Source organism: Arabidopsis thaliana, chromosome 2 (assembly GCF_000001735.4).
Source record: "Arabidopsis thaliana chromosome 2, partial sequence".
Classification (NCBI taxonomy): Eukaryota; Viridiplantae; Streptophyta; class Magnoliopsida; order Brassicales; family Brassicaceae; genus Arabidopsis; species Arabidopsis thaliana.
Window position 1 is genome coordinate 14,085,765 of NC_003071.7, and position 14,914 is coordinate 14,100,678.

A 14,914-nucleotide genomic window follows, 5' to 3' on the forward strand; every position below is an offset into this window, starting at 1 on the left:
GAAAAACAAAATTAGAAATAGGGTATCCTCTAAGTTAGTATTTTTCAAATAATATCACTACTTTAAATTACAACAATCTTTTTTTTTTTTCATACGATTACAACAATCTTTTTAAATGTCTAAAACTACCATAAACATAACTATATTAAAAACCGATACATATAATATAATGATATTATATTACTGTCATTGATGTGTCCCTATCAAGATTCAAACATGTATAATGCATGTTACCTTACTGTGTTGATGATTGGAGATGGCTAGTGCTTTGGTTTGTCGTCAATTAGCTAACTTAGGAGTGTTAGCGTGGTTTGTTTTAGTGGATTTTGGTCTGTGCTAGCCAACCTTGGGAAATGATCTTGGTAGAGTGAGCTAGCGCTTTTGTTCTTTTGGTTCGTCTGTTTCCACTTTGAGAAAGCTCATGGTCGTATCTAAGAGATGCTTTCACATGTTGAGTGCGTGTTCATGATCTCTGGTTCAGTCTTCCCGGGCTACCGTGTTGAAAGACTTGTTTTTGTTTGGTTTTCAATGATTCGACCATCGCCGTTTGACATCTCGTTTCTTCCTCCTTGAGACGTCTTTTTGGAAATTCTTCAAAATCTTTTATCACTTCATTGATTCTGTAAACATTATTGTATTTGTTGATCGACGGACTGATTATTCTTTGTTCCATGTTTTTTTTTTGTGAGTCAATCCTAATTTTTTTCATTTTTAATGACATGTTCACATTTTTAGCAAAAATAAAATAAAAAGCCTGGATTATTATCTTCGATACTGGATTAATTACTGCCACTTTTTTTCTCGTTTTGATTGATGTATTAAACATTAGTGTTAGTAAAATGCAAAAAGATCCTCCAAATTTGAACAATATCGCAAGGCCAATTATGAATCTCTGACCCAATAAGGGACTAAGGTTACAAAACTGATTACTAACGTTTGTTCTACATAGAGAAGTTTCTTGCCTTACAAGTAAAATACTGGCTGGCTTTAACCTAACCACCACCACCACCCTGAAGATAATTAACGTATAAGAATCAAATCAAAAGAAGAGAGCGATCCCTACACTTGAGCTCAACATGCCCTCTTAAAGCCTAGACGACGAAATCGATCAAGATTCTACAAATCGTAAAACTGTGCAAGGGATTACTATACAATTTCATTGCCAAGTAAATAGGTCTCATTCCTTCAGAAAGTGGAAGTTAGGGTTATCAGCGAGTTCCACAGCTGGTTTTACATTGGTAAAGTCTTTTTCTTGCATAGAGTTCGAGATTTCATCAGCTGCAAAGGGGATGCTGAGTTTCACCAAGACAATATTCAAGAGGTTATGGTGATGATGTTTGAACAATTTAGAGAAATTTAGGCGTATTGTGAAATCTTCAATACCTGGAATTATTGTCTAACAAGAAGGAACGACTGTCTTCGTCTTCATCTGTAACTAGAAGTTTCAAGTTGGAAATCACCTGCACCCATAGATATATGAAGCCGATGTAGAGATTGGAAATATGTAATTTGGTTTATCTGAGAAATGTTGAGAGCAAACATACGTCTGGAGATACATTTTGATCCTCGTGATCATCAATTTTGCAGAGGGTACATATTCTATACAATTGCTGAGTACTAAGAGCCTGAGAGATTAAAGACAGATATAAAGATCATAAGATGAGGAATACAACAAATCCTAACCATTTTCCAGGCATGTTTTATAATATTTAAAGACTTTTTTCAGATCAGAGAAGCAGAGAGTAGTTACCGGGCAGAGGTTAGTCGTTAGATCATCATATGTAATTGTGGACTTCTGTTCTGTAACCTGGAAGAGGATTACGATGAAACATTCAGGAACGAGAAAGAAGCAAGAGTGTTGTGATGTTAATTAAGTTGATGTTATTTGGTTCATAAGAAACTGACCAATAGCACTAAGGCTTGTCTTGTGTTTTTGAGTTCATCCCAAGAAGATCCTACAAACTGCATTCAGGAGAACTTAATCGACAAGTGAAATCAAGCGATTGAAACTGTCTGGTTACTAGAATCATTTAAAACAACTGAACTTACATCTTCAGTTGCCTGGCTGCACCAAGACTCTAGTTCATTTAGCCAGACATTCACCTTCTTGCCCATGATGAATGTGCAGCATTCACGTTGCAGAAGGCTGCATTAGTTAGATTACAGCTTTAAGTTTATTGGCTGATGGTGGGTTAGGTGATTTATATTCGTTAAAGGTTGATGGGGGAATGTAAATATTTTACCTGTTAAAGAGTTGAACGTTGATGTCTTGGAATGTTTGGCAGAAAATCTTCTGAGCAAGAAACAGAGGAACCTGAAAGAAGAAGTTTGTCAGAGTGGAAATCTAGGAGTAAACAGAATCAAACACAATCTTTCATCCTCGAATACAGAAAAGTTCTTACGTAGTTTTTCTTCAATGTGCCGAGAAGCTGATTCAAAAGACCAATGACGTCTTGCCAAGTTTCCGTGGGTGAATTCTCCTCAGATGGTTTTGCCAGTGAATTCTCTGCGGATGGCTTTGCCTGTGGATTCACTTCGGATAGCTTTGCCTGTGAGTTCTCTTCAGATGGCTTTGCTGGTGAATTATCTTCAGAAGGCTTTGCTGCTAAATAATCTTCAGACAGCTTTCCTGATGAATTATCTTCAGACAGCTTTTCCGGTGGATTCTCTTCAGATGGCTTTTCTGGTGAATTCTGTTCAGATGACTCAGCTGATAAAGTCTCTGCAGAGAACTCATGTGATGAATCTTTCAGTCCCTGATCCATTAGTTGAGAACTAATAAGTGAGATGACCTTATCTAGCAGAGATCATGATCTGAAGGAAACCATAAATAGTTCTACCTGAATGCAGGACGAAAGCACAGGTGCGAGTTTTCTCTTCACATTCTCTTGAAATATCCCATATATAGTCTCAATGTAGGCTGTAAGCTGCTGCTTGAAAAGTAAAGCAGGATATCGAGCATCTACTTGTTGCACTACATCACCTGAAAGGCTGGCCGAGGAGGGTGAACGGAAACCCTAAACATATGGAAGTCATATTAGAGGAAATCCCACAAGACACGGAAACCCTTAAGTTAAAGCTTTATGGCCATTAGTATGCTTAAGGTATTCTTAGAGTCTATAAACAGGATTTTGTTACCTGTGTCATCCTCCCAAAAAAAGAAGTTGGCTGAGGAGGTTTCTTCGGACTTGCACCGGTTGTACTATGAGATTTCAAGCTTCTTTGAAGCAAGAACAGCAGTGTAGATGTGTTTGTTAGCCAATAAGCCAAATTGCTATCATCTTCTGGGTTCTGAAAGTATATCAACGCATATTGATTAAACCTTCTGAGAAGTAGTATTCAAGACGCCATATTTCCAATGATTCTTTGACCATAAACACTATAAAGCGATTACTATTTAAACTTCCAGGTTACCTCTATAGCAGAACCAAAAATAGGAACAATACGGTCAAAGACACTGGTTTTCTCTGCTTCGAATAGTTTCCAGTGTATGAGACATTTGTAGATTGTAAATGCTGCAACAGGCTTTCCGTGGCTGAAACCGACGTTTTTCGAAACACATTTGAGTAGGACGTCAACAAATTCCTGCATAATAACAACATGACATAAGTAATTGACCAATTCAAACAAGTATCACAGTACTATGACTGCTGTATTAGTTAGGCACATACATGGGGTTGTTGTTCAATCTGAGATCGTCTAAAAGACATTGCCCCGAACCTTCTTGATGGTATAGGAGCAAATGATTCCTGTAAGAAAGAGATTTCTATTATAATTCTATAGTAACAAAAACTTGCGAAGATGATTAAGTGTAAACAAGAACAATTCATCTAGTTTTCACTTACATGATGTCCGTTCTCCACAGGCTGGAAGAGGTACATGAAAACGAAGAGGTCAAGACTTTTCTTGAAAATATAATCTATATAAAGAATATGAGAAGTGGAAAATAGAGGGTTTTTACAGGTGGTCTTGTAAATGACACCTGAGGTGACATTTTCCGGGAAGCTGAATTACGTAGCGCTTGCTGCCGAAGAATTTTGTCTTCTGCTTCCATGTCAGATACCTTTTCCTCTAGCCTAAATTTAGGAGTAAATAAGTAATGCATACATAGATACTGTTGAAAATGAAAATAAATAGCAAAGAAAAGATTGAAACATTGAAACTTTGGGAAAATAGAGAATGCAAATCGATAACCTTTGCATAGATGTTTTTAACTCGATTAGTTTTGTCTCTGTGTCCACAACCTGCTTAAGCCTCTCTTCACAAAGTCTACTTGCTTCCTCATACTTCTTCTCTGTGTCCACAACCTGCTTAAGCCTCTCTTCACAAAGTTTACTTGCTTCCTCATACTTCTTCTCTGTTTCGTCTATTTTCCTTTCCAACAAATCTACCAGATCCTGTAGAATTTCAATAAATTTAAGAGAGACATAACGCACAAACTTTTAATGGAGAAGAATACATTTTGTGGAAAACTAACATATAAATCTTTGTTTTCAGCAGCAAGTTTGTTGGTCATTTCATCATCAATCGAAAAATCTTCTGCTAATATCTCTTCTTTGAGCATCTGTGGTCCTTCCTTTTGCTCGTTTGGTGAATCATTTCCATCGTTTTCATAATTTTCATTCTCTAATGAACTCACAAGTGCCTGAGAAGAGTCATACTCAGAACAATGGGAAAAACAAACCTAAAACTTAAAAAGAATCAGGAGTGGAGCTATGTCACTGTAACTTTACCTTCAGACGTTCATTCTCTGCTGCAAGATTACTCAACATCTCATAATCAGATGAAGCACTCTCTTTCAATTGATCTGAGATGTTTGAGCTTGTTACGTCGTGCTTTCTGTCTAATGAATCGATTTTCTTCTCCAATGTACTGACCAAAGCCTACGATACGTTGTACTTGTTAAGATATCAATTACCGAGAGAAAACATTGAAATCTCAAATGAACCGCTTTTGCCACAAATCTGGGTCGTCTATCATAAAACAATATCTTGAAATCCTACCTTCAATTTTTGATTTTCAGCTTCGAGTTTGATAATTACACCTTGGTCAATGACGGGAACCTCCTGTTTTACTCGTTCTTCACTTAGCTTACTTGTTTCTTCATATTTGCTATCGGATTCATCAATTTTCCTTTGCAACGAGCTCACCAAATCCTTAGAAGTTAGAAGGAAAATAAATAAGACAGAGAAACCACGATCATATTTTCAAAATCTTTATGACCTTACCTTGAGCTGTTCATTTTCGGCAGCAAGATCATTTGTCATCTCCAACTCCTTAGCAAGTTCTTCAAATTCTAGTTGCATATCTTGTAAAGCAGACTGCAACTTCAAAATCTCCTCACTTTTGGTTACTTGAGTTTCCCCTAGCTGAAGTTTCATATCATTTAAAGCTGACCGCAAATCTTCGACTTCTTGAGTTTTGACTTGCTCAAGCTCCATCTGCATCAGTAGGCAGATCAGATGCTTCACATAGAAAAGGGAAACATCAACAAAAGATCTACTATTGCAAGTTCTGAGATGTGTACCCTCATTTGTTTCTCAAGCTCTAAGCATGAAGTGAGTTCTTCCACTTCCTTTTCTAGCTTAGTCTTAGCGTCTTGGAGGGCACCTGTTTCCTTAGCAGCCTGGAAGACAAAAAAATATCTTAGGAAATCTCAGGATACATTCGAATCTGTGAATTTGTACATAAAATTGACTATAGATCATCAACTTGAGCTCTCAAAAGAGAACCTTAAAAGATTCAAAAAATACTGAGAGAAACTTCCAATCCACAAGTATACAATTTTTCAACATCTTGATGACAATCATGTTGAATATTCACGTACATCTCATGGAAGGTAGGATCGTATAAATTAGGTTTAGAGAAAGAAAGAGCTTTTATTGTTAGCTAAGAGAGAAAGTCACCATTTTAAGCTTCCGCAATTCTCGGTGTGCAACTTTCACTCTCCAGCCACATTGAGTGGTAATCGCTGCTTTCTTCGTTCTCAAATACCGCCGTCGACACAAACATCTTCTGATTTGACTCTGTGGAATCAGTAACACACATGTTATTGATACACAAACAAATTCAAGTATTTGATATCTTTAAGATACGAAAAAGGAGAGATCTTTATCATCAATATGAGGTTTTAAACTTGCTTGAATAATAATCGCTGCTTTTCTCTTCGTCCTGTATTGAAATTCAACTCGAGCAGCCATTGCACGCAACCCAGACTGAATGGAAATAGCTGAAGCACACAACTTTTTAAATGCTGTCTGACATATATATGTCCGTGCCTGCTTCTGAATTCTCACAGAAGCAGCTTCTCTTCTCGTGGCCTTAAACTGAACGCGTGCAATATGTCCTGAAATGAGTTGGGAGAAGCCTTGTTAGACATGAAACTATATTTGACGCCAATAATCTACCCGACGAGCAATCGCATAGAACATGTATTACCTCTACAAAAGGCTTGGATTTCAGTTGAAGCGGACTGCAACAGCAGATATTTTTTGCGAGACAGATACGTAATGACTTTCCTCTGTATAATCCTTGCTGAATGCCCAAGAACTTCCGCTCGGTGAGCATCCAGTTCTGCCATCTGACCTGCCCTAAGAAACACCTTTGTCTTCCCTATCTGTGATTTAAAAAATTTAATGAATCTTGTGCAGTGTAACCAGGCAATATATCCGAAGTGGCATTGCCTGTACCCTTTGTATCTCTTTTTTTGGAAATCACAATGTAAAGGCAGCAATCCAGGAACTGTGTGATAAGTATATGGAAACGCACCTGAAAACCTTTAAGGTCCACTCTTGCTAGAAGCTTTTTGCAAGCATCAACTTCATCAAAGCTATAGAATATTAAGGCCAGAGAGAAAAGGTTTATATCAGTCTAAAACCTTAACGTCTATTTAACATTAGGCTAAGAATTTAACTGCAAAATATGTATTGGAGAATCTACCTTCTCTCCGTTGCCTCTGGGGCCAAAATTCGGAACCTGGTCAAAAATTCATTGAAAGGCTTTCTAGTGGGATATCCAGCACAACTAATCCTAATGGCTTCCATGACCCCCTGAGGTCAGAAAAGTATGCTTCACAACATCACGTAAAGACCGAAAAATTGTCGCAGTTGCAAAAAATAACAGTATATGGTTCTCTGAAACATTAAGCTTACCCCACACCTAAGTTGATGCAGAACATTAACGTTCTCAAATATTTCTGGCTTAAGAACGTTATTTGGCTTAACACAACGTATGTAGTGTGGCTCTGTGGTGTTCAACGTCTCGAGCAAAGATTGTAGTTGTTGCTGTAATTTATAACATGGTGAGAATCACCGGAAAAACAATATAAGAAGAATTTAATGAATTTAACATCATTAGTAGACCTTGAATTGAGAGCCTATTGATGAGAACTTTGATGATTTGGACGATTCCTCTCGCGATTTTGGGAACAACGATGAGACAAAGGAACAATCTGAAGAGTTCATGAGAGATTGATGTTCTCCAACAACATAATCTTTGTTCTTGTCTAAAAATAGTTCAGTCTGATAAGTGACCTGAAGTTGAACATCAATACAGTCATTACACCACATTGACATTTTTGCCATTACTTAAAGACAAACATTTAAGCACAAACTTCTGTAGTAAATTAAATCACTAACATCACCAGCATAATGGCAGATGGTAAAGTCTGTACGAGCCAATTTTGGCTTGGTAAAACGCTTGTGGCTACCAAATGTCTGGTATAGCTTTTCTGCAAGTGTATCATGTGTTGATCTTGGGAACATACTGTAGAGGCATACACAAACTCAGCCACTTATTGAAGAAGTAAAAAGAAATCAGTGAAGAAAGAACATGACGCTTTGGTACATTACCAAGCCTCATCAAGAAGAGCAATAATTCCACCAGGTTTCTGACATTGAACAATTCTGTATTAGGTGCTAGAAATCAATAAATATGTATGAAACTGGAACTGCTAGAAAACGGAATAAAGATTCCAACACCACTCATTGTGATACTACTTACCTTTTCTATAAGGTCAAGGACATCTTGATTATCAATGAACTCTATGTAACTCCAGTCAATCTCTTCTTTAGTATATTCTTCTTGCTCCATCTTGAACACATGCTGTAGAAGAGAGGAACATATGCATGAATATGGATCAGCATAAAATTAGATCAATCAAGAATCAAAAATATGAAAAGAACCTCAGTCTCCAACCTGATTGAAATGCTGCTGCAGCTTCTCGTTTGTCAGGTTTATACAAAACTGTTCAAAACTGCAAAATGTGAAAAGAGAAAGACAACGTTGTAATTGTAACACAAGCATTAAAACTGCTATCAGTTGAACCATATAACAGCTAGGAACAATCAATTATGAGAATAATAATAATATTGTCCCAGACCAGAAAAAAATCTCTAGCTAAGTAGCTAAAACTTAAGAAATCCAATAACAAACCATCTGCTCAATGTTTGAAGAAGACTAAATCAGAGAGCATATAGGCAGCCATGCAGGAAGCAGTATAGGGAGTTTATAAATCAACTCGAAAAAGGAAATTGAACATTTTGGTAGCGTACCGGTTAAGCACCTGTTTGTCTTGAAACTCTCAAATCCATAAATATCCAGGACTCCAATTATGTACTTAGAACTTGAGTCTTGGCCAATGGAATTATTTATCTTAGTCACAAGCCTGGGAGCAATAAATTTGTAAGCTTTCAAAACTTTATATCCCAGGATTGATAATAAGCCCTTAAGAAAGAAGCCGTTATTGTAAACCTACCAATCAAACAATTTAGAATAGACAATCTTGGCAAGAGCATCTCTGCTTAGTGCTGCACTACCGGGATCAAGAGGCTTTGTAATGCTTTCACCACGAGTCACCATCACCCTATTGCACAAGGAGTTCTCTAGAGCTTTCTCATCACACCTACCCAAAAAAGAGCAATCAGGGTTCTACCTCCCATTGACAAGAAACCTGTAATCCGAGAACACATAATAGTGAAGCATATACATGAAAAGTTTTGCAGCAACTTTTAGATGGAACCGGGATTTATCGTCCTTGGGTTCTGCACCATCTGATTCTTCGCTCTTTGCAAACTCAATGTTTCCTAGATGAAGGATAGCAGCAACTACCCGAAAGATTGCATCCTACAAAAGTAAAATGTAAGAAGAGTTATCCTCATTGCTGATCATGTCAATGAAAAAACAAAAGGTACCTGTTCTTCAGGACTAATTCCAACAACGTCCATAGCTTTCCTCGTAGCTAGGTATTCTTTGGAATCATCAATTGCATCCAATGCATGGCAATTCGATTGATTTAGGTAGTGAAATGTGCTTGGTTTCCCTAACTGATACCGCTCAGTTTCCTGAAATTTCAGAACAGAAGCTAGTTTTCAGTATGAATCCCATATATGGCCAAGCACTGGACATACAGAGCCTTCATATGTTCGACCTGATGTAAACATACAAGGGACCATGTTTACCTGTTCTGGCGCAGCGCAAAGCATGTAAAAGCAATGATAGTTTCTTTCAGGATCAGAAACTTGACAAACTCGTGACCTCTCCAGCAAATATGTTCTAATAGCAGCTCCTGAGATTCTTCCCATATGATTGAACTGAATCTCCACAAATTTACCAAAACGACTGCAATATGAGATTTGCCTACATATGTCAAGGTTGACTTCAAGAACATACATAAACTTGAAAAATCAAGAAATGTGAATGACATTCCACCTTGAATTATTGTTTCTGACGGTTTTTGCATTACCAAAAGCTTCTAAAACTGGATTTGACTGCATAACAGGATCATAATACGAGAAGAATAAGAAGATATCTACAGAGAGAAACTCAGTGAGTCTGTCTCTAGTAAGAATGTAGATGCATTGTAAACAGACTATCTACCTCCAAAACTTGCTGTTCGACAGATCGTCCTTCACTCTCAGCTTTTCCACCCATGTATGCAAGATATTGCATGAGCATTTTTGTGCTCTCTGTCTTCCCAGCACCGCTTTCTCCACTCACCAAGATCGCCTGGCTTACTCCCTCGTTGATCATTTTTCTAAATTTATATTCTTGATGATGGTGAGGCCCAAAAAAAAATGATAGTGCAACATTAGTTAAAGTTTCATCTATGCAACAAAAGATTACCTGTATGCAGAATCAGCAACAGCAAAAGGATGTGGGCTTAACTCGCCAAAATCTGTGCCCTTATATTGCTCCATTATCTCATTTCCATATAGGTGGGGTAATCTTTTAAAGGGATTCACAGCTATCAGTATATTCCCTGTGTATGTCTGTAACCATCAAGAAGAAATTAGCTTGCTACAAACACTTCAGAGAAATATTAATGATATTGCTATAACTGTGCAGTAATTTTCAGCAAAACAATGGTAGAGATAATCATAGAATTCATAAGTGGGTGTAATGAAAGAAGGAAAACTGACAAGAGTTACATGCTGAAGCGTACATATATTTCATTTGCATTGTATCTGGCTTTTAGATTGAGAAGAACCCCTGGTTCATGCAAATACGCAAGCTTTGTCATGTCGTCCACACCAAGCTCAGGAAACTCAGGATCCTTGGGGTGGACAGCATTAACCTTTGCCACAACCTACAAACAAATGCATCACAAATATGAGCAATGTATTCTTAAGGTACCTTAAGAACTAACACATTGTCTCGTTGCTTTGGAGAAAAGGGACTAACCGTCTTGGTTTGGCAATTAACTTTGATCTCTTGACCGTTAGCTTCCACAACTTCTCCATCTAGCCAGGCTTCATCTGGATCTTCCACCCAGACCTGTGACCCCACAGTTACCTTCACTGAAGCCTGATTAAAGTAGAATATATTAGAAACAAATAAAAAAAATATTGTCAAGCTTCATTAGCTGGTTCTTTTGTTCTCTTTTAGACACATCTTATAATGAAATCTAAAATGTAAGGGGCAACATAAAAATCAGCTCAAATAGCAATTATGGTTACAGAAGATAAAAAAAAAAAGGTAAAAATGAAGAACACGGAGAAATCGCAATGCAGATAAGAGAAGAGAGACTCGTACCATTATCACGGCCAAATCTGGTCTGATTTTCCTAGAAATGATCCCGAATAAAGATTTCCAACGGGAGAAACATTAGAAAAAATCCCTGAGAACCCAATCAGCTGGTGTTTCCACACCATGGATCCAAACACCATAAATCAAACACAAAACGCTTCTCTCTCTCTACTAGCTTCAAAATCTCTGATCGACGTTATAAATGCGGAAGATTAAGACTACATTCACGTTTTACGGACGATATTTCAAATTTCTCCGACGATTACAGAGACCTTAAACCCTTCGGCTTTTGCCTTCCAATATTTCCCCAGGAAAGCTGGAGATTCTCGCAGAACGTAAGAAATTTTCTCGCGTTTTCCCTCGGAATATTCTCTCCTGGTTTTTTTTTGTTTTTGCCTTGTTTGATGCTTCGTCTCTCTCTCCCTCGTTTCTGGAAAAAGGAAGAGAAAAGAGAATCCACGTAGGCGTGTCAGGTCAGACATTTGATGATCTCGAAATTACCCCTGCAATTATACCGGATTTCAGTTCTAACATTTCTCCTGGACCAAGCCGGTTTATAGTATTCGATTCTAATGGAGGAGATGATGACAACGTGGCGCAAGTTGAGTGTGTCTATACATGGAGCAGAGCATTTTCTTCACTGTTCTCGCTTCGCCAGACGTTAATGGCGGATAGAGGAGCTCTTTCGTTACCGCGAGCTTCTACTTATCTTAGTTTCTCAAACCTCCATGTCTGGCGATTCCACAACCCTAGATCTTATCCTCCCTCTCGTTCTCAACTCCTCTGTTTCTCTTCCTCATGCTCTAGAGTAACTTCGGCGAAGATAATTCAGCTGAACCGCCGGAGATTCAGCTATAAAATATGCGCCGCCGCTGATGACGGTAGGGGATACCGTTTGACGGAAAGGGGAAAAAGGGGAAGGAAGCGGCGGGAGCTATGGGAAGAACTTTTTGAAGATAATGTTGAAGACGATGATGATGAAGATGATGGTGGTGGTGGAATTGGTAGTGCTAATTTTGACCTGTGGAAGATCTTAGAGGAAATTGTAGATAATGTTTGGATTTTAAAGGTAATTAGTTTCAATCATGCATCTTTTAAGCCTTAATTATGAAATTAGCCGGGAATCTACTACTGCTAATTGAAAATGCTGATTGATTAAAGTATCAAAATTGTTCTTTGGTAATGGTTATGGTGATCATGTAAGAAACAGTTAATATCGTTGTGTAGTGAATCTGAACTAGTTTTGATTTCTAACTAGATAGTGTCTTTCTGCTCAAAGATAAGAGAAACGGCTTTGTTGATATATAGCTGCATTTTATTTGCATACACCAGATTTTGCTCTCTTATTGTTGGTGTGGGATCTTTATTGTGTTTGGTTTATGTTCACTTTGTAGGCATTCAAATCGTATGGATATCTCCTCCCATTCATCATCTTATCGCTTTTCTTCAGCACCGGACCCAAAGCTTTCCTCGTGTCACTAGCCGTAGCAATCGGGCCATCATTGTTATTTTATGCGTTCCAGAAGTTGATTGGTTGGGATAAACGCAGAGGTACATCAATAGCAAATCAATTCGGGATAGAGGAAGAAGAAGAAGAAGTGGAGAGAAGTAGTAGCAGGATTCGATACAACCCATCAACCGTTAGAAACAATGTCAATGGCCGTGGAGTTAACCGTAGTTCAGCTGGAATGGCTTCTAAGTTTGGTGGGTGGGACGAGTTAGACGGGCTTGGTACCACCATTCCCGAACGGCCAACAAGCGAACCGAAGAAGAAACCGTTACCGAAGAGGAAGAGAGTAAGAAGAGAAAAGGCAGCAGAACCATTATTGTTGAGATTGTTGGTGTCTTTGTTTCCATTCTTAAGCACATACACAAACATGCTCAAGTGAAAAACCACTAAACCAAAACAAACCAAGTTGTTCAAATTAAACCGAACCGAAATTGGTTAAAAATAGAGAATAATTATGAGCCTCAATTTCAGTTTGAGCATCACCATTTCTTTTCCATGACTTTCCTCTTATCAAGAACATTTATTTCTCTCACTCTCAGACCTTCTTGTTCGATTTCCATGGCGAATTTAACGACGAACGCTAAAACTCGCCTGAGAGGTGTTGTATTCGATATGGACGGAACCCTGACTGTTCCGGTCATCGATTTCGCCGCAATGTATAGAGCTGTTCTTGGTGAAGATGCTTACAAGCGAATCAAAGCAGAGAGCCCTAGTGGGATTGATATTCTGCATCATATTGAGTCGTGGAGTCCTGATAAACAGCAGAAGGCGTATGAAATCATTGCTGATTATGAGAAACAAGGAATAGATAAGCTTCAAATCATGCCTGGTACGGATTCATCTGCTTTATTTTTTTATTTTTGATTTTGTGTTTGCGCTGAGGAAGTGTTAAGGATTTGGGTTTTCGTCTGATAATCTATCGTAAAATGGGTTAAAGATTGAGAATTTCGTAGAGTTAAAGATGAGAAAAGATTGCAAATTCAAGGCTGAAAGATAAAATGAACATTTGTTAAAAGTGAAGACTTTATGGTCTAACGGAGGTTTGACTTTTGTCTTAGAGCCCCACATCACGATTTGAGATCATTCCTTTACTGGTCATTGACTTTATGCTGTTGAGTTCTATAAGATGATTTAGCAGTTGAAAATCTAGAAGGAGTACTGTGTTTCTTTGGCGTTTAGAGGTTTAATTCTCTTCTGATATGTGATCATTTATGTGGCAGGTACTGCTGAACTATGTGGCTTCCTTGATTCCAAAAAGATAAAGTCTGTGGTTTTCAGATACTTCTGTCTATGATTTTTTGTTTTCTTGTTCAGATAACTTGACTGTTGTTACATTTTGTATTTTACTTTATAGGAGGGGGCTAATTACACGCAATGTTCAAAAGGCAATCGACATCTTCCATCAACGTTTTGAGGTAAGAATGTTGAATTGAAGACATTTTGACAGCTGCCTGAGATAGGTTTAGCTGGATCATTCTTTTTTTTTTATCAGAGAGAAGAAATCTGAGGCAGTTCCTTACAGTTATTTTTCATTGTATAGGTTATCTTTTCTCCAGCACTAGGCAGAGAGTTTCGTCCATATAAACCAAACCCAGACCCGCTGTTGCATATATGTTCTACATGGGACATCCAACCTAATGAAGTCATGATGGTTGGTGACAGCTTAAAAGATGATGTGAGTGACAGACATGATGACAAGCCTTTGGTCAACCCTTTCTCCATAGCAAATCGATAAGCAATGCAATGAAAGAAGCTTAAACAATGGATCTTCTCATGCCATTGCTTAAAGATTTTCTATGTGGAAAGGATGCCTACCAACTTTTCAGACTATTTTTCTCACATCTTTACTGAAGATTACAACTGGTAATCGATCTTTCTTTTCTCGATTCTGCAGATAGCATGTGGGAAACGAGCTGGAGCCTTCACTTGCTTGCTAGATGAAACCGGAAGGTATGGACCAGACGATTTTTCTGTTTCCGGTCTGCAACCTGATTTTAAGGTTGATTCCTTGTCCAAAATCCAGAACCTATTGGAGACGAACTTCGACCTGAACCCGTAGTTTTTCCAAGTTCCTCATCTTGTAGTTTCAGTGACCAAATTAGTGTCCTACTCAACACAGTATCTGTTCAGGATAGCCATAAATGTCAAACCACGGAATTCTATGCACTGGCTATCTTTAAGTTGCACAATTGTGTCCCTGCATGGTCGTCTAGCGAACATGTGTGTGAGGGCAAACATTGTTGTTTGTTAAATCCAAAATTTCAAGATTTTTAATATCATCTCTAGTCTCTGAATGGCTGAATCTGTTTCTTAGTAAGTCTTCCAACAATGATAGATCTAGTGTGAAATGTGATCCTGCTAAGTGAAAAAGACTTCTCA

General features: G+C 38.0%; 3 protein-coding genes and 1 non-coding gene across 11 annotated transcripts; 3 read left to right on the forward strand and 1 right to left on the reverse strand.

Moving 5' to 3' along the window:
• Positions 1–819: 819 nt before the first annotated feature.
• On the reverse strand, positions 820–11,521 carry XID (myosin XI D; the record flags this gene model as incomplete). Of its 8 annotated transcripts, none has more annotated exons than NM_001336439.1 (43): positions 1,178–1,292; positions 1,384–1,460; positions 1,545–1,625; positions 1,751–1,807; positions 1,906–1,962; positions 2,050–2,146; positions 2,244–2,314; positions 2,403–2,756; positions 2,841–3,017; positions 3,139–3,291; positions 3,415–3,585; positions 3,672–3,749; positions 3,846–3,905; positions 3,983–4,076; positions 4,195–4,254; positions 4,318–4,397; positions 4,478–4,645; positions 4,734–4,883; positions 5,004–5,156; positions 5,229–5,441; positions 5,528–5,626; positions 5,907–6,026; positions 6,141–6,346; positions 6,439–6,616; positions 6,769–6,829; positions 6,940–7,049; positions 7,152–7,283; positions 7,362–7,532; positions 7,638–7,764; positions 7,851–7,888; positions 8,002–8,103; positions 8,197–8,254; positions 8,564–8,665; positions 8,756–8,902; positions 8,987–9,123; positions 9,192–9,341; positions 9,459–9,618; positions 9,709–9,767; positions 9,877–10,033; positions 10,123–10,268; positions 10,442–10,585; positions 10,681–10,803; positions 11,094–11,150. In NM_001336439.1, the coding sequence occupies 43 exons, from the start codon at positions 11,148–11,150 to the stop codon at positions 1,178–1,180; spliced, it is 5,250 nt and encodes a 1,749-aa protein (NP_001324209.1). The 8 variants fall into 8 exon arrangements, with proteins under 8 accessions (NP_001324212.1, NP_001324208.1, NP_001324211.1 ...); NM_001336440.1 differs by having other exon boundaries at positions 4,195–4,244; positions 4,308–4,397; NM_001336434.1 differs by having other exon boundaries at positions 820–1,292; positions 3,846–3,866; positions 3,962–4,076; positions 4,195–4,397; positions 11,032–11,521.
• Positions 11,522–11,604: 83 nt separating this feature from the next.
• Positions 11,605–12,987, forward strand: AT2G33250 (uncharacterized protein). The gene is made up of 2 exons (NM_128884.3): positions 11,605–12,094; positions 12,420–12,987. Exons 1-2 carry the CDS (start codon positions 11,690–11,692, stop codon positions 12,912–12,914), a joined length of 900 nt encoding a protein of 299 aa, NP_565762.1. The 5' UTR covers positions 11,605–11,689; the 3' UTR covers positions 12,915–12,987.
• A 26-nt stretch (positions 12,988–13,013) lies between these two features.
• On the forward strand, positions 13,014–14,859 carry AT2G33255 (Haloacid dehalogenase-like hydrolase (HAD) superfamily protein). The gene is made up of 5 exons (NM_179873.3): positions 13,014–13,364; positions 13,756–13,798; positions 13,890–13,950; positions 14,076–14,210; positions 14,430–14,859. Exons 1-5 carry the CDS (start codon positions 13,031–13,033, stop codon positions 14,592–14,594), a joined length of 738 nt encoding a protein of 245 aa, NP_850204.2. The 5' UTR covers positions 13,014–13,030; the 3' UTR covers positions 14,595–14,859.
• MIR8170 lies at positions 14,195–14,385 on the forward strand. The gene has a single exon (NR_140366.1). It is a non-coding gene; the product is annotated as a microRNA ath-MIR8170 precursor (primary transcript).
• Positions 14,860–14,914: the final 55 nt, after the last annotated feature.